General features: G+C 37.0%; 1 protein-coding gene across 4 annotated transcripts in view; it reads left to right on the top strand.

Annotated features, from left to right (window-relative positions):
* The window catches only part of zfpm2a (zinc finger protein, FOG family member 2a), a 176582-nt gene that overhangs the window by 112351 nt on the left and 44074 nt on the right, over window positions 1-20157 (top strand). For 3 of the 4 annotated variants that reach the window (XM_039650840.2, XM_089117939.1, XM_089117940.1), the window contains one exon: window positions 6397-6508. In XM_039650840.2, coding sequence (XP_039506774.1) covers window positions 6397-6508 — 112 coding nt within the window. Of the gene's footprint in view, window positions 1-6393; window positions 6509-20157 lie in introns of those variants that run through there. The other variant, XM_089117941.1, reaches the window with a different exon arrangement.

The following is a 20157-nucleotide window of genomic DNA, read 5'->3' as shown; positions in this document are numbered from 1 at the left end:
TTGATAGCAGAAATGAAGAGCGTGGACAGTGGGATTTCCGGCGGGCAGGAGCGCGCAAGGGACCAGCGGTCAGAACCGCTATCATTAGCCCGTTGTTTACACACAGGCCTGGAGTCAGGGTGGCTCGCAGTGTCACCAGCCACTTTCTTCCCTTCACCTCCTTCAGCTGATCAGAGGATCAGGGTATCAAGGCCGGATTAGCGGCGACTTGGGATTTGTGTGATTGGTTAATTTATTGCGGCGATGGCGGGTCTTTCATCTATGGCAACATTTAATCAGCTGCCGCCACACAGGCTATTACAGGTTAGCTCTTTTCTGCGGGCCTCCGCGCCACTGCCATCAGCTCCATCACAATTCCCCCTGAAATTTCCAAATTATCTGGAACAGGCTTTAGCCGCTCCGTAATAAAAATTAGAGCTGATTCCCGATAGAAGCTTTCGTCGTACCGGGCCAATTATAAATAGTAGAGCCGTGGCTCGGAGAGAGGTGGAGGAGAGGAAAGAGAAGGAAGAGGAAGGGGGGAAATAAGCCAACTCTGAGGGATGTTAGCGAGGAACTTGTTATCGGCAGCCCCCGCTTCCCTCCTCTGATCCAAATCCGACCAGCTGAAAATTTATATTAGATTTTATCACACAGGCCTAAGTCGTGAAAAATCAATGAAGGTTATCTTTTATGTTGCAGCAACTTGTGGAAATATTGATTTTCATTTTATAGCGAATTTGGAGCATCAGTTTGTAATCACTCGCTCGCTGACTACACTGTTTTGGTCACTGTATCTCTTACACATGGAGAGAGAGAGATTGCAAACCAGTGGAGTGAGACTAGAGATCTGTTACTTACACACAGCGCCTCCGGTGAAGGTCTTAAATCAAGCATCACCTCGGCATCTGTCTGCAAATGAGACGCTTTCGCTTCACTTGTACATCGTCGCGAGATCGCGAAACATTATCTACTGTTACGCTTGCATTGTTCATTTGAACATATTGCAGCAGATTTAGAGTCTTTGATATTCAGATGTCTACAATCACAGATTACACTGTATATTTTTTAAACACATGGTCAGTTTGCATAGATGCATCTGTCTATGAAAAATCAACTCAGAGTACTTTTAGAAAAGCACAGTTCAGATTTGTAGACACAGTACAATTGTTGCAAATATTGTGTTTCTATGATACAATACAGCGTGAATTACGTTAATCACAATTCTCTTGAATCACAACTCTTGAAGATATTTTTATACAAAATATGCAATTTTATAAATGCAAAGTTCTGTCATGAAACTCTAGATGGCGCAGGCTGACCGGTCCTTAACATAAGTCTGCTTGCAATCACATCAGGCTCTATAGGGCACATCTGATTGGTTCCTGCTGTATCAGTAGCCAATGAGCTCGCTGCTCAACCTTTAAATACTTGTTTAGCGTTTGCTGTAAGAGTTGCAGTGCGATTTCATGAAACCTCCCTCTTCCCCAGCTCCACCTGTATAGATCTGCTACTGGTAATTCATGTATATTATACAGCAGCATGTCTTACTTATGTCCCATACTTCCTCTGCAGCAGTAGCGTAGCAGATCTTTTCCGCAAGGACCAAACATATCAACAATGTCTTATTACCCAACTAAATATCAAAAACTGTATTGCATTACCATTTGGAGCCAGTATAAAGTGTATTGTTTACAGTAAAGTAATTGTATTACTCAGTCAGTGGCCCACCGGTGGGCCCAAATCCATTACATTTTTAAAACAGTGTTATCCTATACTAAACCTAAACTAATCTTGACAAACTGTATATCATTTGAAAGGTTACAATCTCTAGTTTCCATATGGTGATTTTCAATTTATTGTAATTTATCAATTTGCAAGAAGAACATTTTCATACTCCTAAGGCGTGTTTAGACTTTTATTTTGAAATTGTGATGATTGTGAAAGAAGGGTAGAAAACTCAGTTTGTTTTAATGGCAAGAGTTCAAAAGATAGCATCCATTCAATTATTTTAGAAAAAAAGGTCTGAAATTTTTTGAAGTATAAAGAAAAAAATTATAGATTCACCATTTGTGATGTGGCAGGAAGCTATAACGCACGTTCTTGTTTTTTATGTGTTTCTTAGAGGTTGAATTCATATCAAAATCTGCCAAACCTCTCATATTACTTCTGAATAGGATGCCTACTTCATAAATTGTATGAAATTTGTGGAAATAATTATTCATATCCCTCAAAACACTGATGGAAATGGAGGCGCCCTTATATGGGCAGTAATGGAGTCTGGTTTTGCCCTAGTGAAAAAGTTTGGTACTGCGCCCAAACAAAATCTTACTGAAAGCTCATTTTTTGAGATATCAACTTAAAATTTGAAACACAACTTATTCAGATTTTTGGCTCTTTTTTTTTCAGTTTTAGAGTTGCCCAGGTTTTGAAAATATATATTTTATATAAAATATGAAAAATTATTTTTTATATTGTACATTTTCATAAACTCAAACTTCTATTACTTTTTTCTGTTTCACTTTGTTAATTTATTTCACTTCTACAAAAATCTGTCAAATGTCTACTTTAAAATGAGACCAATCTTACGTCTATAATCCAAAGCATTCTCGAATTACTGTACAACCATTTAAGTTTGAAATGTGCATTTTCATGTATATTCAAATGAAAAAAGTGGGGGGGGTGACACTTAAGGGGTTAATGTTCTTGTAATTTTTGTAAACTGCACTTCACACCAGCACTTCATTCCACTGAATAACTCTGCATGGCTTATCAGAGAAGCCACACTGAATTAATGCATGTTATGTATTTTGAAATATTTCTGTTTGAAACACTCTGCCAATGCAATGCATGGTGTTTTATGAAAGCATACATACTTCACAGTATGCACTACTTCAGCTATATGAAAGATTTGAGTCACATGATGCACATCTACATTTAAAAATGTACATGTGTGGCCATTTTTTCCATGAATTGCATCATTAGCTGCTTTAGGGAACTTCTGGGTCTAGAGAGAGAGAGCGAGAGAGACAGGGCGGACCTTTGCTTCTGAATAAGAGATGACTCCAGACGGTGGGGATCAGAGAAAGGGTTAATCTGATTCTCATTTTAGATAGTTGTCGTGGCAACAATCAGACTGTCTGTGGTGCTCTTTGACAGGCCTGTAAAATTCGCAGGTCAGCCTGGATATAAGACGTTATTGTATGGCTAATTTAAGATGTGAAACGGGAGCTGTGTTAAATGGCAGAGGGTTGTCTCGCTGCCAGTGTGGGAAAAGATGCCCACATAGCCCACAAAACACCCTTTAAGACAAGGTTTGATAGATTAATGAAAACATCATATTAAAAAAACTCAATGATAACCTAATTTAGATTGAGAGCAAACAGATAAGCATAATAAATAACAAAAATGAAAGCATTTTAATAAAAAATCCTTGTAATTTCACAAGTATCCCTTTTGTTTTATACTGTAAAATAAAACATTATTGGAATATGGAAGATGTCTGTCCTGAAAAGTTCACATAGTCAATGTGTTACTTGCCATTTCTTTGTAATTACTTGTGAAACGTTCTCTAACCTAACAAGACAGCAAAGTTTGCTATTAAAATCCAGAGATCTCAATTTAAACTCTAATATTTCTCTATAAATTCTCTCAAGACTAAATAATCGTATTTTCTACCCACATTATTTTTAAATCTGTACAATATATGCTGTTTCTTAGTTTCCACTGAACAATTTAAGGAGAAAAGTGACAAAATTGGCATCATTTCCCATTTGTTTCTGACATCCTGTCTGTTGTGAATGCATACCTTGCAACAGCTCAGGGGATGTAGACTCGGGAAAGGAAATGATGTCACGTGAGCTGCTTGAGAGTGACTCCAGCCCATTTTCACTTAGCTAAACTATTTCTGCTGCACTCTAATGAAGGTGTGCCTGGGGCGTCACGTCTAATGGCCCAAAAAGACAGACATTTTGCCTGCCAGTAATGGGCTACTGTAACAGCTGTCCAAGATCTCTACCAATCCTGCCTCGGAGTGAGCTTTCATTGGCCTTTAAAAAAAGCCATTTGAAAAATGAAATGGAAGAAGAAGAAAAAAACTTGCATAGAGAACAGCCGGTGTCTCTTTCTCCACAAAAGGGTGCGAGTTCATTTTAGTAGCTTTTCTCTATCTTACCGCTTTCACCTTATAGATAGAACCTGAAGCTGTGCGCTTCGACCCCGGCCAGAAAAGAAAAATGACGTTACACATTCGGAATAATTTGCCGGAGCATTATAAAACTTAACCTCAATCGGCCTTTGAAATGGATACTGATTCTCTAAATTCTTCTCTGCCCGTTGCAGGAAATAGTGAGATGGTGGCGATAGGGAAGGCACAATGTGGCCAAAGTTCAGTCCTGAACGCTCGCCGAAAGCTGCCCGCATTCTTTTTGCAATTCCCAGGCACCTGAGAATCAGGGCGTAATCGGAGAGATCAGAAACTGGATCGCTGGGAAAAATTCAGGCTGATGATTCCTCACTCTCTGGAGTTAAATGCGAGGACGCTGGAGAGGTTATTGATACTGAAAACGCCATTAAACTCTAGAAAATGTCTGCGTTTCAGTGTCAGTCCTCATCATGTGTACCGTCCTCTCTCCTGTCATCCACAGGAGAAACCAGTCATATTATTCTTTTGTCTGTCCTTAAAAGGTTCACTTTTGTGTTTTGTTCATTTATTTTTTAGTGAAGGATTAAAATCAGGTCTAATAAGCCACATTGTCACCAGTACACTTACTGTTTTTACACAAATTTAGGATTTCTATGATGTTTTAAATGTTTTATTGCCAAAGTTGAAGATTTATATTTTCCGGCGCAAAATGAACCTTTGGTCTAATAACACATTGGTACCTAGTCGACCGTTCTCTGAGATTTGTTTTCATGATAATCGAATGTAAAGAGTTTTATCTCTAAAAACTGTTTAGTGTATAACGCTAGTATTTGAGGCATTTAATAAGTGAAATCGCTAGTTAATACCACTTTCATGGCTCAAAATAGCCCCACACTAACAGTAACATAATGAGGGTCCATACATGCAAACCGAAGCATTGAGAACTTTGTAAGTGTACAGACCATTTAATAAGAAGGTACTTTATAAAGACAGTCGACTTTGCATATACAGGCAGGAGCCATCTTTGGAAAACAGTCACGACAAATCGAACCACGAACGTCGTTCTATGTCGTTCATGGTTCGACTTATCGAGAATGTTTTCCAAAGATGGCTCCTGCCTGTATTTGCCCGCCGGAGTTCTCCTTTAATGTCAACAGTTTTGATAGAAGTATCTTATGTTCACCAAAATATAGTGAAAACTTGTATATTGTGAATTATTATTACAATTCGAAAAAGCTGTTTGAATACATTTTAAAATGTAATTTATTCCTGTGATGACAACTGAATTTCTCCAGTCTTCTGTGTCACATGATCCTTCAGAAATCATTCTTTGCTGAATAAAAGTATTAATTACTTAATTTTTCAGACCCCAAACTTTTGGCAGTGTTTGTCACCAAAATAAAGATATCTCAAGTTTTTTTTTTTCTTTTTTTTTTTTGCTAGATATATTCATATTTTAGTTAAAAAAAAATAGTTTACAGTACAAAATGTTTTGTTCATTCATTTTTTTTTTTTTACAAAAGGAATAGCTTATATGCAACAAGCTGGAAATCATACAACTGCAATGTATCTCCCAAAATCAGTGATGCTTCCAGACATTTTTGTAAATTCAACAAAACCTCATCTATGTTAAATAATATTGAATCAATTACGATCTTTGTGACAAATAAGCAGAATTTGCAACAACAATATACTGTAGAATACATGACACACACAAAAAAAAATGTAAGTTTGTAAAACAAAGTTTCATTCGTTAACATTAGTTAATTACTTTTGCTAAGATTAATAAATGTTGTAGAAGTGTTGTTCATTTTTAATTCTTGTAAACTAATGTTAATTTCAACATTTATACATTATTAAAATCAAAAGTTGTGGTGTTAACGTTAGTTAATGCACTGTGAACTAACTTGAACAAACAATGAACGACTAATATTAACAAAGATTAATAAACACAGCAATACGTACATGTATTGCTCATTGTTAGTTCATGTTAGTTAATACATTGACTAATGATAACAAATGATGTAAAGCCATGTTGTAAAGTTTTACCAAAAAAAAAATGTACAAGATGCATGTAAATTGTTTAGTTCCATCAACTGACCCAAAACTGTCACACTGCAAGTAAAAATATGAAGGAATAAACCCCTGATCTTTATTGTTGATCCTTGTTGAATATCATAAAGTTCCTTATGATTATGAGCTTGTTGCTAAACTGTCCCCAAAATAAGCAAATGATCATTGTGTGTGTGTGTGTGTTATCTCCACCTCTGCAGAAGACGAAGCCTCATGTCCCGCTGGTGTTGAACGCAGGCCCCAGGTGGCTGCTGGATGTGACTTGGCAGGGAACAGACGACAACAAGAACAACTGTGTGGTTTACAGCAAAGGTAAGAGGACGCTTTATCTGCCCCGTACCAAACACACACACACACATGCACCTCACACTTCTGCTATCTGCGTCGCTTTTCTTTCTTTTTGACCTGTGTTTGTGTACGGCTCATGCTCAAAGATGTCTAGTGTGGCTTTGGTTCTCGTCTCTCTTACATCTATTAGCATTGCGATTTGTAATGTAAGGTCGTGGGGTCACGGGTCATTGTGATTTTGCTGTGACAAATGTCATTCGCTGACATTTGCTTTAATGACATCATTTTCCGTGTTTGCAAATGCTTGTCAACAGCGGATGGCCCTAAGACAGACGTGAAGGATACACACGTTTCCTCATGCATCAAACTGCACATGTAGCGAATCATCTGGGCTTCAAACGCAACATTGAGATTTAATAACCCATCCATGCTGTTCAAACTTCACACAGTACGAGTGTGAATGCACTGCTAGCAACACGTTATAACTCTATGCTAACCCTACTGTTGTTTCCCCCAGAACAGTATAATTTCTAATAAATTCCAACACAGGGTCATTTTAATGTCTTCAAAATCATATTACATTGCTTCTTGCATGTTTCACAACACTTTTTAGCAAATTTTCAGTGAAAGCATGTTTACTTTTACAGATGAACATGAATCTGGCAACTTTTTTCATTACGTTGGTTCATGTATGCATCGTGGCATTTCGGAAATGAAAATGCCCAGTGAGTGGCACTAAAAGGTTAATGCTCTATTGCGTAGCGCTTGCACTAAACCTAATCTATAGAGTTAAAGGGATAGCGCCCCCTACCTTATATCAGTGAACACAAGGAATCCAGGAACATGGGAATGGTAGGGATGAGTTCAAATGCATTTGCTGAAGCAACCATACTATTTTAGTTTGATTCTACAAGTCTTTGAGCTCTTTTAATGAGTGTTGTGAGTCTGACTAACGGGATTATAACCGATGCTGCACATCGCAAGTGCAATGTTGTATCAGGTTACAATGCTAGAAAAGCCATATGGAGCTGGAAATGTGATATGTATTACTAGTGTTTTGAGGTCATAACATACATGTTGTGCAAGGAACTGTGAAAATAAGTCTTTATAAATCTATATGAAGTTATTCATTTCAGCTAGATCCTGCAGTGATATGAATTATATGTATGCGGAGGCATGTTTTCTGCAGTTTTGCCAAAAATGATCTAGTGGTACGTATGAGGCTGACTTTCTGTCCGAGGCTGACTTTCTGTCATTCTAATCTTTTTTAATCTAATCTCATATCATCTTTTTTTTTTTTTTTGAGTAAAATATGTCACTGTTTGTGTTTTGTGTTTTTAACAGAGCATTCCTGCATGATTGCTAGGGTGTTCTGGATGGTTGTCAGGGTGTTGCTGGGTGGTTGCTAGAGTGTTGTGTGTGGTCTCTATTAGAGTCAGACCGATATATCGGCAGACTGATATTATCGGCCGATATTAGGCATTTTCCAAACTATCGGCATCAGCAGTTATAAAGGCCGATAAATTAATATTTAAAAAAAATAATAAAAACGGACGAAACATGCTTGAACCATGTCATGAGTGTTGGAGTTGTATAGTTTGTCCACCAGAGGGCACTATACATTCCTTGAATAACAATTAAAAGAACATCCCCATCAGTTCTCTTAACTCAAATAAGCATGACAAAATTTGTGACTATCATGTCCAGTTTAAAAAATAAATAAAGAAAGAAAGAAATAAAATATCGGCCGATATATCGGATTTTAAAACCCAAAAATATTTGTATCGGTATCGGCCTTCAAAATCCTTTATCGGTCGGGCTCTAGAAACTTTATAGCAGACCACTTCTCAACAAGGCATTGGCTAATTTAGTAATTTGGCTAGTTTTAGTTATTAGGCTAACAAGCAACACTAACAAAAATGTGATACATTTGTGTATGGGAAGCATGCTTGAAGTGTTGTTCCTCGTGAACTTGTTTGTATGGGCATATTACATTGAGATGCATGTATAAATAAGTAAATACGCGGCGTACAAGGATTTCCGAGTGAGAGCCCTCATTTAGCCGAATGTTTTTCAGATGATTATGACTCTCCTCTGCGCTGAAACAGAGTTTCTTCCCCCTCAAAGTGAACACGAGGCAGACGTGGGATTTTTCCTTTCTTAGCTCTCATCTTCTAATCACTGCACTGCACTGGGGGGCTGATCCTCTTTACCAGCGCCTTCATTTGTGCGCTTTATCAGCAAATCATTAAAGTTTTGATAAGCTGTTAAAGAAGATTATGCAGTTCTTTTTAAAATCGTCTAATCTTTTTGCCAGGAGACTGAATATGGGAAACAAAAAGGCTAATAACAGGATTTCTGGAGTGTTGTGTTAAGTCTCTATAATTTCTTCTCTGCGTTCCTATTTATTAGCGAGAGAGAACGATTCAACTGCGAGGTCGCCGATTCAGCTGTTCGGGACTTTAACAGAGATGTACGGATCTGGGTGTCGATTGGTCTGATTTGTTTATTTAATTGTAAATGCATGCTCTTTAGCTCCTATTTTTAAATGTATCTTTAGTGTCATCTAATGTTTATCTAAAGTTGATTTTTAAATACATATAAATAACAAAATAAGTTGATATGTTTTTTTATATCAACTTATTTATATAAAAAAATGTTATAACACTGTTAAAGTGTATTTAGTATTATTTAGCAAATCTCCAAATGATGGGTGAATTTTCATATTGTGCGTAATGATGCCTCAATTCACTTGTAGCATTTAATTTATTTATTTAAACATTTAATAAATATACAATTTTAATACATGTATATATACACATTGAAATTAAATGATATTATAGCTCATTCGTTTTATATTTATTCATTTTGTACATATTTTTTTTTGTAAGTGCATATTAGCCAAAAAATGAGAGGTAAAATCAATAAATATGTGCAGAAAAATAAACAAACCTGATGAGACTTAAGAAAATAATGAGGAAAATAATGGACATTTTTCCTATTGGCCGAATACATCCTTGTTTAGGATGCAGCACAGATGTATTGAAATTTTATTGCGAATAGTTGCATCAGCGTTCTCTCAAGGCCTTGAATGTTCACAGTCCAGTCTATATACACAACATCACCCTCACTCGGCTAAAACAACTTTCTATGAACAGACAGACATGGTGAAGACTGTTTGTGTGTTTACTCCAGTAATAAATGCATCCCAAAATCCTTACAATTTAATCTATTATATTCAGGCCTGTTGGGTGTGTTTGATTCCCTGCGGGCGGCTTCGAGCGACCGATGGAGGACTCTCACTGAAAACAGCGCGTCGAGAATAATCAGGGAAACTCGGGACAAACACTTGTCTTATTATATTCCATCTCTTTCCTCAATATTTCTCAGTTTTAGCTCAAATGAAATGTTTATTGTCATTTCTGAATATAGATTCTTGTAGGATTGACCTGTGCAAGAACACGTGTGTGATATTGTGTATTATTAAGTAGGGATGGGCAACGATTAATCGCATCCAAAATAAAAGTTTGCGTTTACATAATATATGTGTGTGTAGTGTGTATAATTAATATGTATATATAAATACCCACACATGCTTGTATATATTTAAGAAATATGTGCATGTATATATTTTATATATATTTATTCACAATTAATATTACATATAAATATTTGATATATTAATAACACATTTTTCTTAAATATATACATGCATGTGTGGGTTTTTATATATACAAATTAATTATACACACTACACACACATATATTATGTAAACACAAACTTTTATTTTGGATGCGATTAATCGCGGTTAATCGTTGCCCATCCCTAGGAATTAACTATTTTAGATAAACCTCCTACTAAACAGCATTCAAAAACAAAATGAACTGTGATTGGTCAATTTGCTTGTCATTCAAATGGTCTTTTCCTGTGTAAGTGGTTGTTTCTCGCCCAGATGTATAGTGAGAATTGAATGTCTGGCTCTCTGTGACTAAATTGATTGAGAAAGCTTTGCGTTGTCGCAAATCTGACACTTATTTTGTCTTAAAACCAATGTTATTATTTCCGTATCTTAAATGTGTTGATGAGAAGTTAATGTGCCTGTCAGACACTGAAATGACACTTAAAATCCAATGTATTCTTTTGAAAGTTGGGTAGCAGACAGTTGAGCTCTTGTGCGTTTGGACGGCCGATATTCTGCTCCAGTGTGTCTGATTATTTAAAGGTCACCTAAATTTTTCCTCTAAGCCTCTTAGAAGCAGGAACAGTCAGATAGAGCGTGTCAGAGGAGTCGAGGGGGAAATTTGGCCATTGTGCGTGTGGAAATTGACCAGTGTAACGAGAGCGTTTTACATAAGCTCATAGACCGCAGGACTGGACTAATTCACTGTGTCTTTGTGCGGCTCATATTCTGTAATTCCTCTCCATCTGATTCTCCTCCAACACATCTCTATTGTGCTTTTGATGTGACGGTGTCAGAGCATAGACATGTTACCTTGACCTCCAGCCTTTTCTAGCATAATCTTCTGTTTCTCACATTCTCTCTGTGATGGGAAACACTAACATTGGGAATCATGGTAAATGGACTGCATTTATATAGCATGGGAATGGGAATCATAAAGAGATTAAAAAATAGATATATTTTACAGAAATCGCTTCTTAAAGGGATACTCCACCGTTTTTTCATGTTATTCCCATAGTTGATACATACCTCTCTCGTCTCAGTGCGTACACTCAATCGTTTTAGGGAAAACGAGGATGTGTTTGGTCGCTTCTCTGCTTGGCCCATATTGAATGAACTGGGCTAGTTAAGTGCTATCAAAGTGTCTCGCGCACCAAAACGATTGACGAGAGAGGTATGCATCAACTCGTCTTAGTTAAGGGAATAACATAGTTTGATATGAAAAAACGGTGGAGTATCCCTTTAAGGACTACAACAAATGGCTGTTAGAGACTACATTGAGCTTCTTCGCGGATTAGTAACATCACTATCCCTAAAATTGACAAACCCCGCCCCCGGGAACGTGATTTATAGATTATCATGACAGAATATGCTAATCAATGACTAGAAGATGGTTAACTCCACATCAACTACATAAATTCATCAACTAACCATTCAGAAACGTACTGTACGTTGTCACTTCTCTTTGAGTTACACCATCTTTGTCCGCGACTCCGGTTTGTACATAAAAGGCTAAACGTTTTTAAAATTTTCAGTGTGTGTCTGAGGTAATCAGAGCTGCTAACACACACAAGCTATTGAAGCTCCGCCCTCTGTGCCGGGAGAAGCAGCTCATTTGCATTTAAAGGGACACAAAAACTGTGTTTTTTTGTTCGTCCTCAAAAAGTGGCAATTCTAAAGGGGAACTTGGTAACTCTAGCCATTTCTTCGATGATTTTCACTTTTTTTTGTCCCATGTTGTCTCATCGAGATCCCCCTACAGCTGTATATTTCACAACACTGTCGTAAAAAAATGGCGGCGGGTCCATGATTTGTAGTTTGTTTGTGTGTTCACTACTCCTAACTTGGATGGGTAAATGCAGGGGACAAATTCTAGCATGCAGTACTATACTTTCACATCACATGTCTTATTATTAATTATTGGCACCAATTTCTGCCTCATAACATTCAGTTCAAACTTACAAGTAAATCTGATTTATTTTGCAGTGGTCCTGCAGATTCAGCATCAGTGCCGAAAACAGAAGCGTTATCATTACCGAATGTCGTGCAAATGATTCGGTTGCCATATTTCTTTGGAACCGGTTCTGAAAAAGAACCAATTCTCGATTCCCAACCCTAATAGGCAGCGAACTGTTTCATCACTGTACAAACCGAACCTTCAAACATATATTTATCTCCATTTGCGTGCATGTCTTTGTGCAAGCGCAGTGCTGGGTGAGGGGTTTCACGCTGGCAATAAAGCGCTCGAAGACGGACACATGCCAGCTGAGTTTGGAACGACACAAAAGACAAATGCTGTCGTGTTTTAAACTGTTAAGGCCATTAAATTGTTTTCATTTCATCTTCCTCTTTGAAAGGCACGGAGGCAAAGCACACGGAGGTGCCAGGGTTATTATCTCTTATCTTTGAACAGCGGAAAATACTGCAACGCATAATAACCAAACAACTGCACACAATGTAAAATTTCATTATCAGGGTGTTAAAACTGGGTTGTACCCTGAAGGGGTCCCCACCACAGCTCTGAGCGCCAGCGTAATTATGTTTAATTAAAATACAACAGAGATCAACAGAATCATTTTCATTAGGAAATTATTAATGATTCTACCGGAACAATAATTGATTGCAGTGAGCCAGGCAGTAAGAACAGACGGTCAGAGAGAGAGGTGGGGGTGGGGGGAGTTGCATAATGTTAAGTTGAGCACACACACACACACATAAACACACATATATTGGACATAAAGTGTACTAACAAAGGGAATTGTGTTATATTTGACAAACTTAAACATTTAATGACTAGTTAGTCATAGTTAGTATGACAGGAGGATTGAAAATTAAAATAATGTCATTGCAGCTTCTGTGTGTGAGTACCGTCACAATGATGATGGTACTTTGATATATAAAATGAAACTGTAATATAGTCATGCATCATTTGAATTTAACCATATATTACCAAATCAACACTTCCAAAAAACAAAAAAAAACAAAAAACATGGTATTATCATTCTGAAAAACATGGTATTCAAATACATACTATGGTAATTAAAAATCATGGTATTACCATTGTTCATATTCAAAAGAAGCATGATATTACCGTGGTACATATTTGGAAAAACATGGTATTATGGTACAATAATAATAATTTTAAAAAAAAATCTTCTAAAAAGGATAACCATGCTGCCTGTTCAAGCAAAGTGATATTACCATGGTGCATATTCATAAACATGGTCAAACTATGGTACATGAAAAAAACATGATACTAGCAAGGTGTAGTTTCCAATATGAATGACTGGTTCTTTAAGGAGTAGACTTTAAGTGCTGTTTCACTCTGCATATGTACAGCTTTAGTAGCTCTCTGTGTGTGTGTGTGTGTGTGTGTGTGGATCACAACCTCCTGCTGCTACTATTAATTATGATTCAATTGTGTAGCTCTGGAGCTGCTAAGAGTGATGTTCAACTCCCCCGTGGCATTTCTAATCAGCTCATGAAGTACCTGCACCTGGAGTGAGTGAATGTGTGTTTCAAGAGTGCGCGTGTGTCTTGCGAGAGTGTGTGTGGGCTTGATGATTTAACCTGCATAATTGTATAATCGATGTTGAAAAATGCCCGTGCATCGATTTCCAGAGGGCAGACGGATCTCAGTGTCATTGTGAGAGCTGAGCTTTTAAACACTGTCTGGAGCGGAGCCTTCAAGAGACAGTAAACAATACTTCCTGCATCCCACAACACACCAGCGGATTATGGGCTCTATGCACGGCGGTATTTTCAGTGAAGGTCTAAGGATGCTCGATAACTTCCGCCAATCGTAGAGTCCAATGCAATACCGAGAATTTATATTGAATTTTATCCTCCATGGTTATACTAAAGAAACGTTAGTCACAAAAACAGACAAAACAGACACCTCTCGTTGTGTTTATGCTTCTTTTTAAAATTATATTAAATAAACATAACTATATATAAAATTACATCTAAACGTATGTACGTTTCGTTTCAAAGACGGGAGGACAGTACATTTTGAAGACTCTGCCGTTTTCTTCGGTTTTCCTCCGCTTTAAATCTCCCCAACCGGAAACTGATGAGCATCCTTGCGTCAAATGCGGAACTTATGCGTGCATATAGCCCATTACACTGCATCTACTTGCTACTCCTCATGGAGGATACTGAAAGGGATAGTTCACTTTAAAATTAATTTTTGGTATGTTTTAGCTTACCTCAAGGGCATCCAAGATGTAGGTGTCTTGGTTTCCGCAGTATTTTCAATTTTGATATTTTTAGGTCAAACCGTTCTTGTCTGTCAGTCATATAAGGGAGGTCTATGGTCACCACCTCAAAGAGCATGCACAGAGAAGTCCAAATTAAACATGATTTAATGGCTCGTAAATGTAAGTACACATTGATGGCCTAAGACCCAAAACGAGCGGTTTGTGTGAGAAAACGAACAGTATTTATATCGTTTTTACCTCTGCACAGCCACGTCCAAGTGATCTGAGGGTGCGGGCGCTTCGGTCTGCGCTACCCTTTAAATAATATATAAACATGCTTTAAGCATGTCTTAGTCATATAAAGAAAATAAAAAAAAAAAATAATAATTAAGATTATATATAATATTAAATAATATAATATTAATTAATATTTTTTTTCTTTTTTTCTATGAATTGTGACATTATTTTAATGACAAGCACAATTTCCCTCAACTTCTCATTACTCTAATTAAAAAAAGAATAATTAATTTAAAATCATAAAAATCCTTAGATTACATTAACTGTTGACTATAGACAGTAATGCAAAAAAAAATTCGAACTATAATTACTATAAGAGTTCGAAAATTATATAAAAAAAATTGATTTTGTGGGAAAACTTGCTGAAAATATAATTTCACATTGTAATAAACATGAAAAAGTTGCATAATCAGTAATAAAAATCACTAATAATAACCTATTTGGGGTGGGGTATGACGTGGACCACACACCCTCCCTCCAGAATGATTGACAGGCCAAGACCGATCTCTTTTTTTCTTTTTTTTCTTTTTTCCTTTTTTATCTTTTTCCAGAGCCTGTGGCTGTCACAGAGACAGATGTGATTTTTCAGGACACATATTTCCTTGATATTCAATGCATGTGAGATCAGTAAAGATCAGTCTACAGTAGAAAGAGCAGCTATATGTTTATATTTATTTCTTTGTTTACAGTGCGGTGACAATTCTTGTTTTGTGTGCTGAGATTCTTCACACCCGATCTATATGCACCGTGATGCTCATTTCCCGTTTCTAAATCGGTAAATTCCACCCACGCAGTAGCTATTTTTCCATCTGCAGACATTTTTCACCACGTTTAAGCACATTATTGTGATTATCTATCTTGCGCCTTTGGACATCAGCATAAGTGGATTTAGAAGCTTTCCTGTGTGTTGATTTTAAGTTTGGACTCGAGTCGCTTTAAACACGGGCAGAATGGAGCACTTATCGCCAAACGATTAAGAAGCGAAAGCTAATGTGATTATGAATATCATCATACGTTCTTACAGCATAATCAACAAGGAGCACTTGAAAAAGAGTCGTTGACATATCTGTGAGTGTTTAACTATAGAATAATTGAATGGAAAATTGCTCTCCTGAAAGAGCCTATATATTAGTTTTGCCTTGCAAGCTCTTGAACCCTCTGAAGTTTCAGAAATGAATAGAACTAATTGGCCATTTAAAAACCAGGCATAAAAATGGTTTTATTCTTGGAGAAAGGAACATTTTAGCGTCCAGTTTAGGGAAATGTATACTCGAGTCTTGGGTTTAACGCAAGAGAAAACTCGTAAGGTTTTTGGTACGACATGAGGATACCTGTGAATGATAACAGAATGGTCAGAGCCAACGGTGATGTACAGTAAATGTGAATGTAACGTGCGTGTGGCATTAGTGACCTATCGGAGGAGGTAACATGGGGGCTGACAGTAATTTTATGCTGCATAAAGAGTGCAGCCCTGCGGCCGAGGAGACAACATGACTGGACCGCCATCCATCCTCACACAGTGGGTGGCTGCTGACCTGTGTGATGGTGTTATATCCATTTACTCTCTCCCCCCCTCTCTCTCTCTCTCTCTTCTCCCAAACCTGAGCACCAGATCACTTTATCCAAGATGTGTTTCGCTCAAATCAAATCTCTCTTTCTTCAGATCTAAACCATCTCCGTGCTTTTATCACACAAGGTGTTCCACCATGAAATCTATCGGTTTCTGAGACTGGCTTCAAGAGGTTTTTAGGATTTTTCAGTACACACATACGTATTTAAAGATATGCTTTATGAGTGATTTTGAGGTGTTAGTTGAAGTGAAATTTTGATGTTATTTGTTCTAAAATTGCTTAAATTGGTTGATTTATTTTGCAATTAGAGAAATTATCAAATCAAATAATTATTTACAAATTTTATTAAGACAATCTAGTTAAACATTAACAATCTTTCATTTATATTCAGGAATCTTCATATAGCATTGTAAATGAATGAAATGACGATGGTAATTTTATTCAGAAACGTCCATAAAAAAAATTGTTTGAGTTTTTGACAAAGGACAGTTTGAACTGATTCACAGAAATGATTCGGAACACTTTACTATAAGGTTCATTAGTTAACATTATTAACCTGAATTAATAATACAGCATTTGTTAAGCTTTTTTGTTTATACATTATTAAAATCATCCAAGATGTCCATGTCTTTCTTTCTTCAGTCGAAAATAAATGAAGGTTTTTGATGAAAACATTCCAGGATTTTTCTCCATATAACGGGCTTTACTGGGAACCAAACGGTTCAAGGTCCAAAAGACAGTTTCAGTGCAAACTGCAAACTTTTGAAAGGGCTTTAAATGATTTCAGATGATGAATAAGGGTCTTATCAAGTGAAAGAATCGCTCATTTAAGAAAAAAAAATAACAAAGTTTAAGTTTTATTAGCTCAAATGCTCGCCTTGCTCTGTTCTGTGAAGCACGTTCGTGACTCTCCTGTTCAAACTCATTCATCAAAATGAACGAATCTTTTTTCGTGTCATTTGGTTCATTCAACGAATGAAATGAACGAATTGACTCGGAAAAAGATTAGTTAATTTCATCAGAAAACTTAATTTCTTTTCGACTGAAGAAAGAAAGACATGGACATCTTGGATGACATGGGGGTGAGTAAATTATCAGCAAAAGTTTTTTTTTTTTTTTTAAAGTGAACTACTCCTTTAATGCATTAACTAATGTTAACAAATAAACCTTATTGTTAAGTGTTACCAAATCATTTGAACTTATTTCTGTGACTGAACTCAGAGATGTTATAAAAACAAATCATGTGATTTGTAAAGAAATCTTTCATACTGGTTTAGTGAACCCAATCCATTGATTTATTTAAAATGATATTCATTTATTTAGTACTCAAAGCAATAATTATCCGAATCAGACATTTTATTTTGCTCATTTTGTTCCAATAAATCACTCAACCTAAATAATCGTCATAATCATTGTGACATACTGTATGTTGTGTCAGTATAGTTTGCCTGTCCTTCTCACATTCATCCCTCAGAGCATAAACAAGCCTCCTGACCACCCCATAACTAACGCTCTGTTTAACAAGCCCTTTCTGCTCCATTCCTGTTCACTGCACTGCAGAGGGAGGGAGAGTTTGGGGATGAGGTGATGGTAGCGCCATCTGTCCAGTCTCTGTGGGTATTGTCATTAAGAGAGCCTAATGTTGTCATCATCCTTACATGGCAGAGGTCATTACCGTTTATAGAGGCACATGAAACTTTATGGCACATATGAACTTATGCTGCCATGATGTGAAAAGCAATGAAACGGGATCTGAACAAAATCCGCACAATGAACCTGCATGACCTGCTACGCAGATCAAGTAAAATGTATTCTTTGAGATGTAGTGGTGAATTTGTGTATATTAATAATAAATAAATACTTTTTTTTAAATGCAGAAGTACAAAAATAGACTTTGCATTGGATGTTTTAGAATCAAAAATGAATGTTTATTGTGTTTATCATTAGAAACCAGATGATTACAAATCATCAGAAATGAGAAACATCACTGGCTTTAGTGTTTTAAGTACAGCAGTCAATTTACGTGATATTTTTAAATGAAACATTTTTTTTTCGATTGAAGGATGCATTAAGAGAATGAAGTGAGCTCTTTGGGAAAGCTGAGGTGAATTCAAGGCTACTGCAAGTCAAGTCTTCTTCATTTATATAGCGCTTTTAACAATGTAGATTGTTCCAAAGCGTCTTTACAGTGATAATAGGAAATTAAAGTAACAGATCATTTTGGCTTTATGGCAGCTTTAGAATAAAGTTATTTTCCAGTTAAAGTTAGTTTTGATTGATTCACTTCCGTCGCAACGATCATTAGTTATTAATTTAGGCGCTGCTAACACGACACCGTTTTAACAGAAGACTCTTAAGTTCTCTCTACGTAAACTTTGAAAACCCAAACCTGTGAGAACGCTGATGGCTTTCGCTGATCTATGCAGGCTAACATTGAATTATAGAAGTCTACAATGTGTTATGCATGCTAGGCCAAAGAGATGTGTTTTTAGTCTAGCTTTGAACTGGTCTGCTTCCCGGACTATGTTACTGCAGGAAGGGGGCGCTATTCAAAAGTATTGTTCCAAATAAAAATGACTGTTGCAAATCATGTTATAACTCGAGTTTAAAACCCTCAATTACAGTGTCCCTATTATGCTTTTTCAAATTTCATGCAGTGTGACATAGCTCTTTGTGAATGTAAAAGGTCTGCAAAGTTTCTAATATCAAAGTGCACGATAAATAAAGTTATTGTCTCCTAAAAGAAGAATTGATTATGAACTGCGGAGCAATCAGAGCAGAGTAGACCAAACACAAAAGACTAGGTCATGTTGGGTCAATCTGACCAATCAGAGCAGAGTAGACCAATCACAACAGACTGGGACATCTGACCAATCAGACCAGAGTAGACCAATCACAACAGACTGGGACATCTGACCAGTCAGAGCAAAGTAGACCAATCACAACAAGCTGGACCGTCTGACCAATCAGAGCAGAGTAGACCAATCACAACAGACTGGGACATCTGACCAGTCAGAGCAGAGTAGACCAATCACAACAAGCTGGACCGTCTGACCAATCAGAGCAGAGTAGACCAATCACAACAAGCTGGACCGTCTGACCAATCAGAGCAGAGTAGACCAATCACAACAAGCTGGACCGTCTGACCAATCAGAGCAGAGTAGGCTCAAGGTTTTCAGATTCAAGAAATGAGGTTATGTGCAATCTGTATTATGAGAGAATTAAACTGTTTTATGACCTGTAAGCCTATTGTAGGAAACCTCCAAAACAAAATTATGACTCTTTAAAATGGCATAATAGGGGAATTTTAAATTACTATACCAACAGGAAATTGTTCTGTATTTATGTTTTTTTTTATTTTGCTTTTTATATTAACTTTTACATATGAGATATTTCTGGGTTCATGTTCCACAGCAATCTTAACAGCCTTACGCATGAATTTTGCTGTCATCATTATTTTTGCAATTCAGTTTTGTGCCACTAGTGGAACAAATCACACTTGCGGTGGCGGTGCCACTACACTCGGATTGATGATCAGTTGCAGGTTTTCATCCACTCTCTGTGTGTGTGCTTACAAGTGAGGGTGATTTCTGGGTTCCGGTCGCCGCGAGGTTGCCTGCTTTTCACTCCAGCAGGGCTTCGGCTTGATTTAAAGACCGTTAGGAATGGCAACAAGAGGGAGAAGACAAAAAAAAAAAAAAAAGAAATACGGTCGACAAATCAACTCCCTCCGGTGCCTCTCAAGGTTTCAACTGCAACCTATTCAGGAGGAGAAAAGAGAAAAATATATACACACTCTATCCTGTCAGGAGCTTTTGGCTTATCTTGAGTGACTGTCAAGGCTGGGAATATCAGGGAATGGACAGAAACATATAAAATTAATAAGCTCCTGGATGTTGTCGGAAGTTATGATGCTTCCATAAATC

Source organism: Pimephales promelas, chromosome 12, assembly GCF_988280905.1.
Source record: "Pimephales promelas chromosome 12, fPimPro1.hap1.1, whole genome shotgun sequence".
Taxonomy (NCBI): domain Eukaryota; kingdom Metazoa; phylum Chordata; class Actinopteri; order Cypriniformes; family Leuciscidae; genus Pimephales; species Pimephales promelas.
The sequence above is the reverse complement of the archived record's forward strand: the minus strand, read 5'-3'. Positions and strand labels throughout refer to the sequence as shown.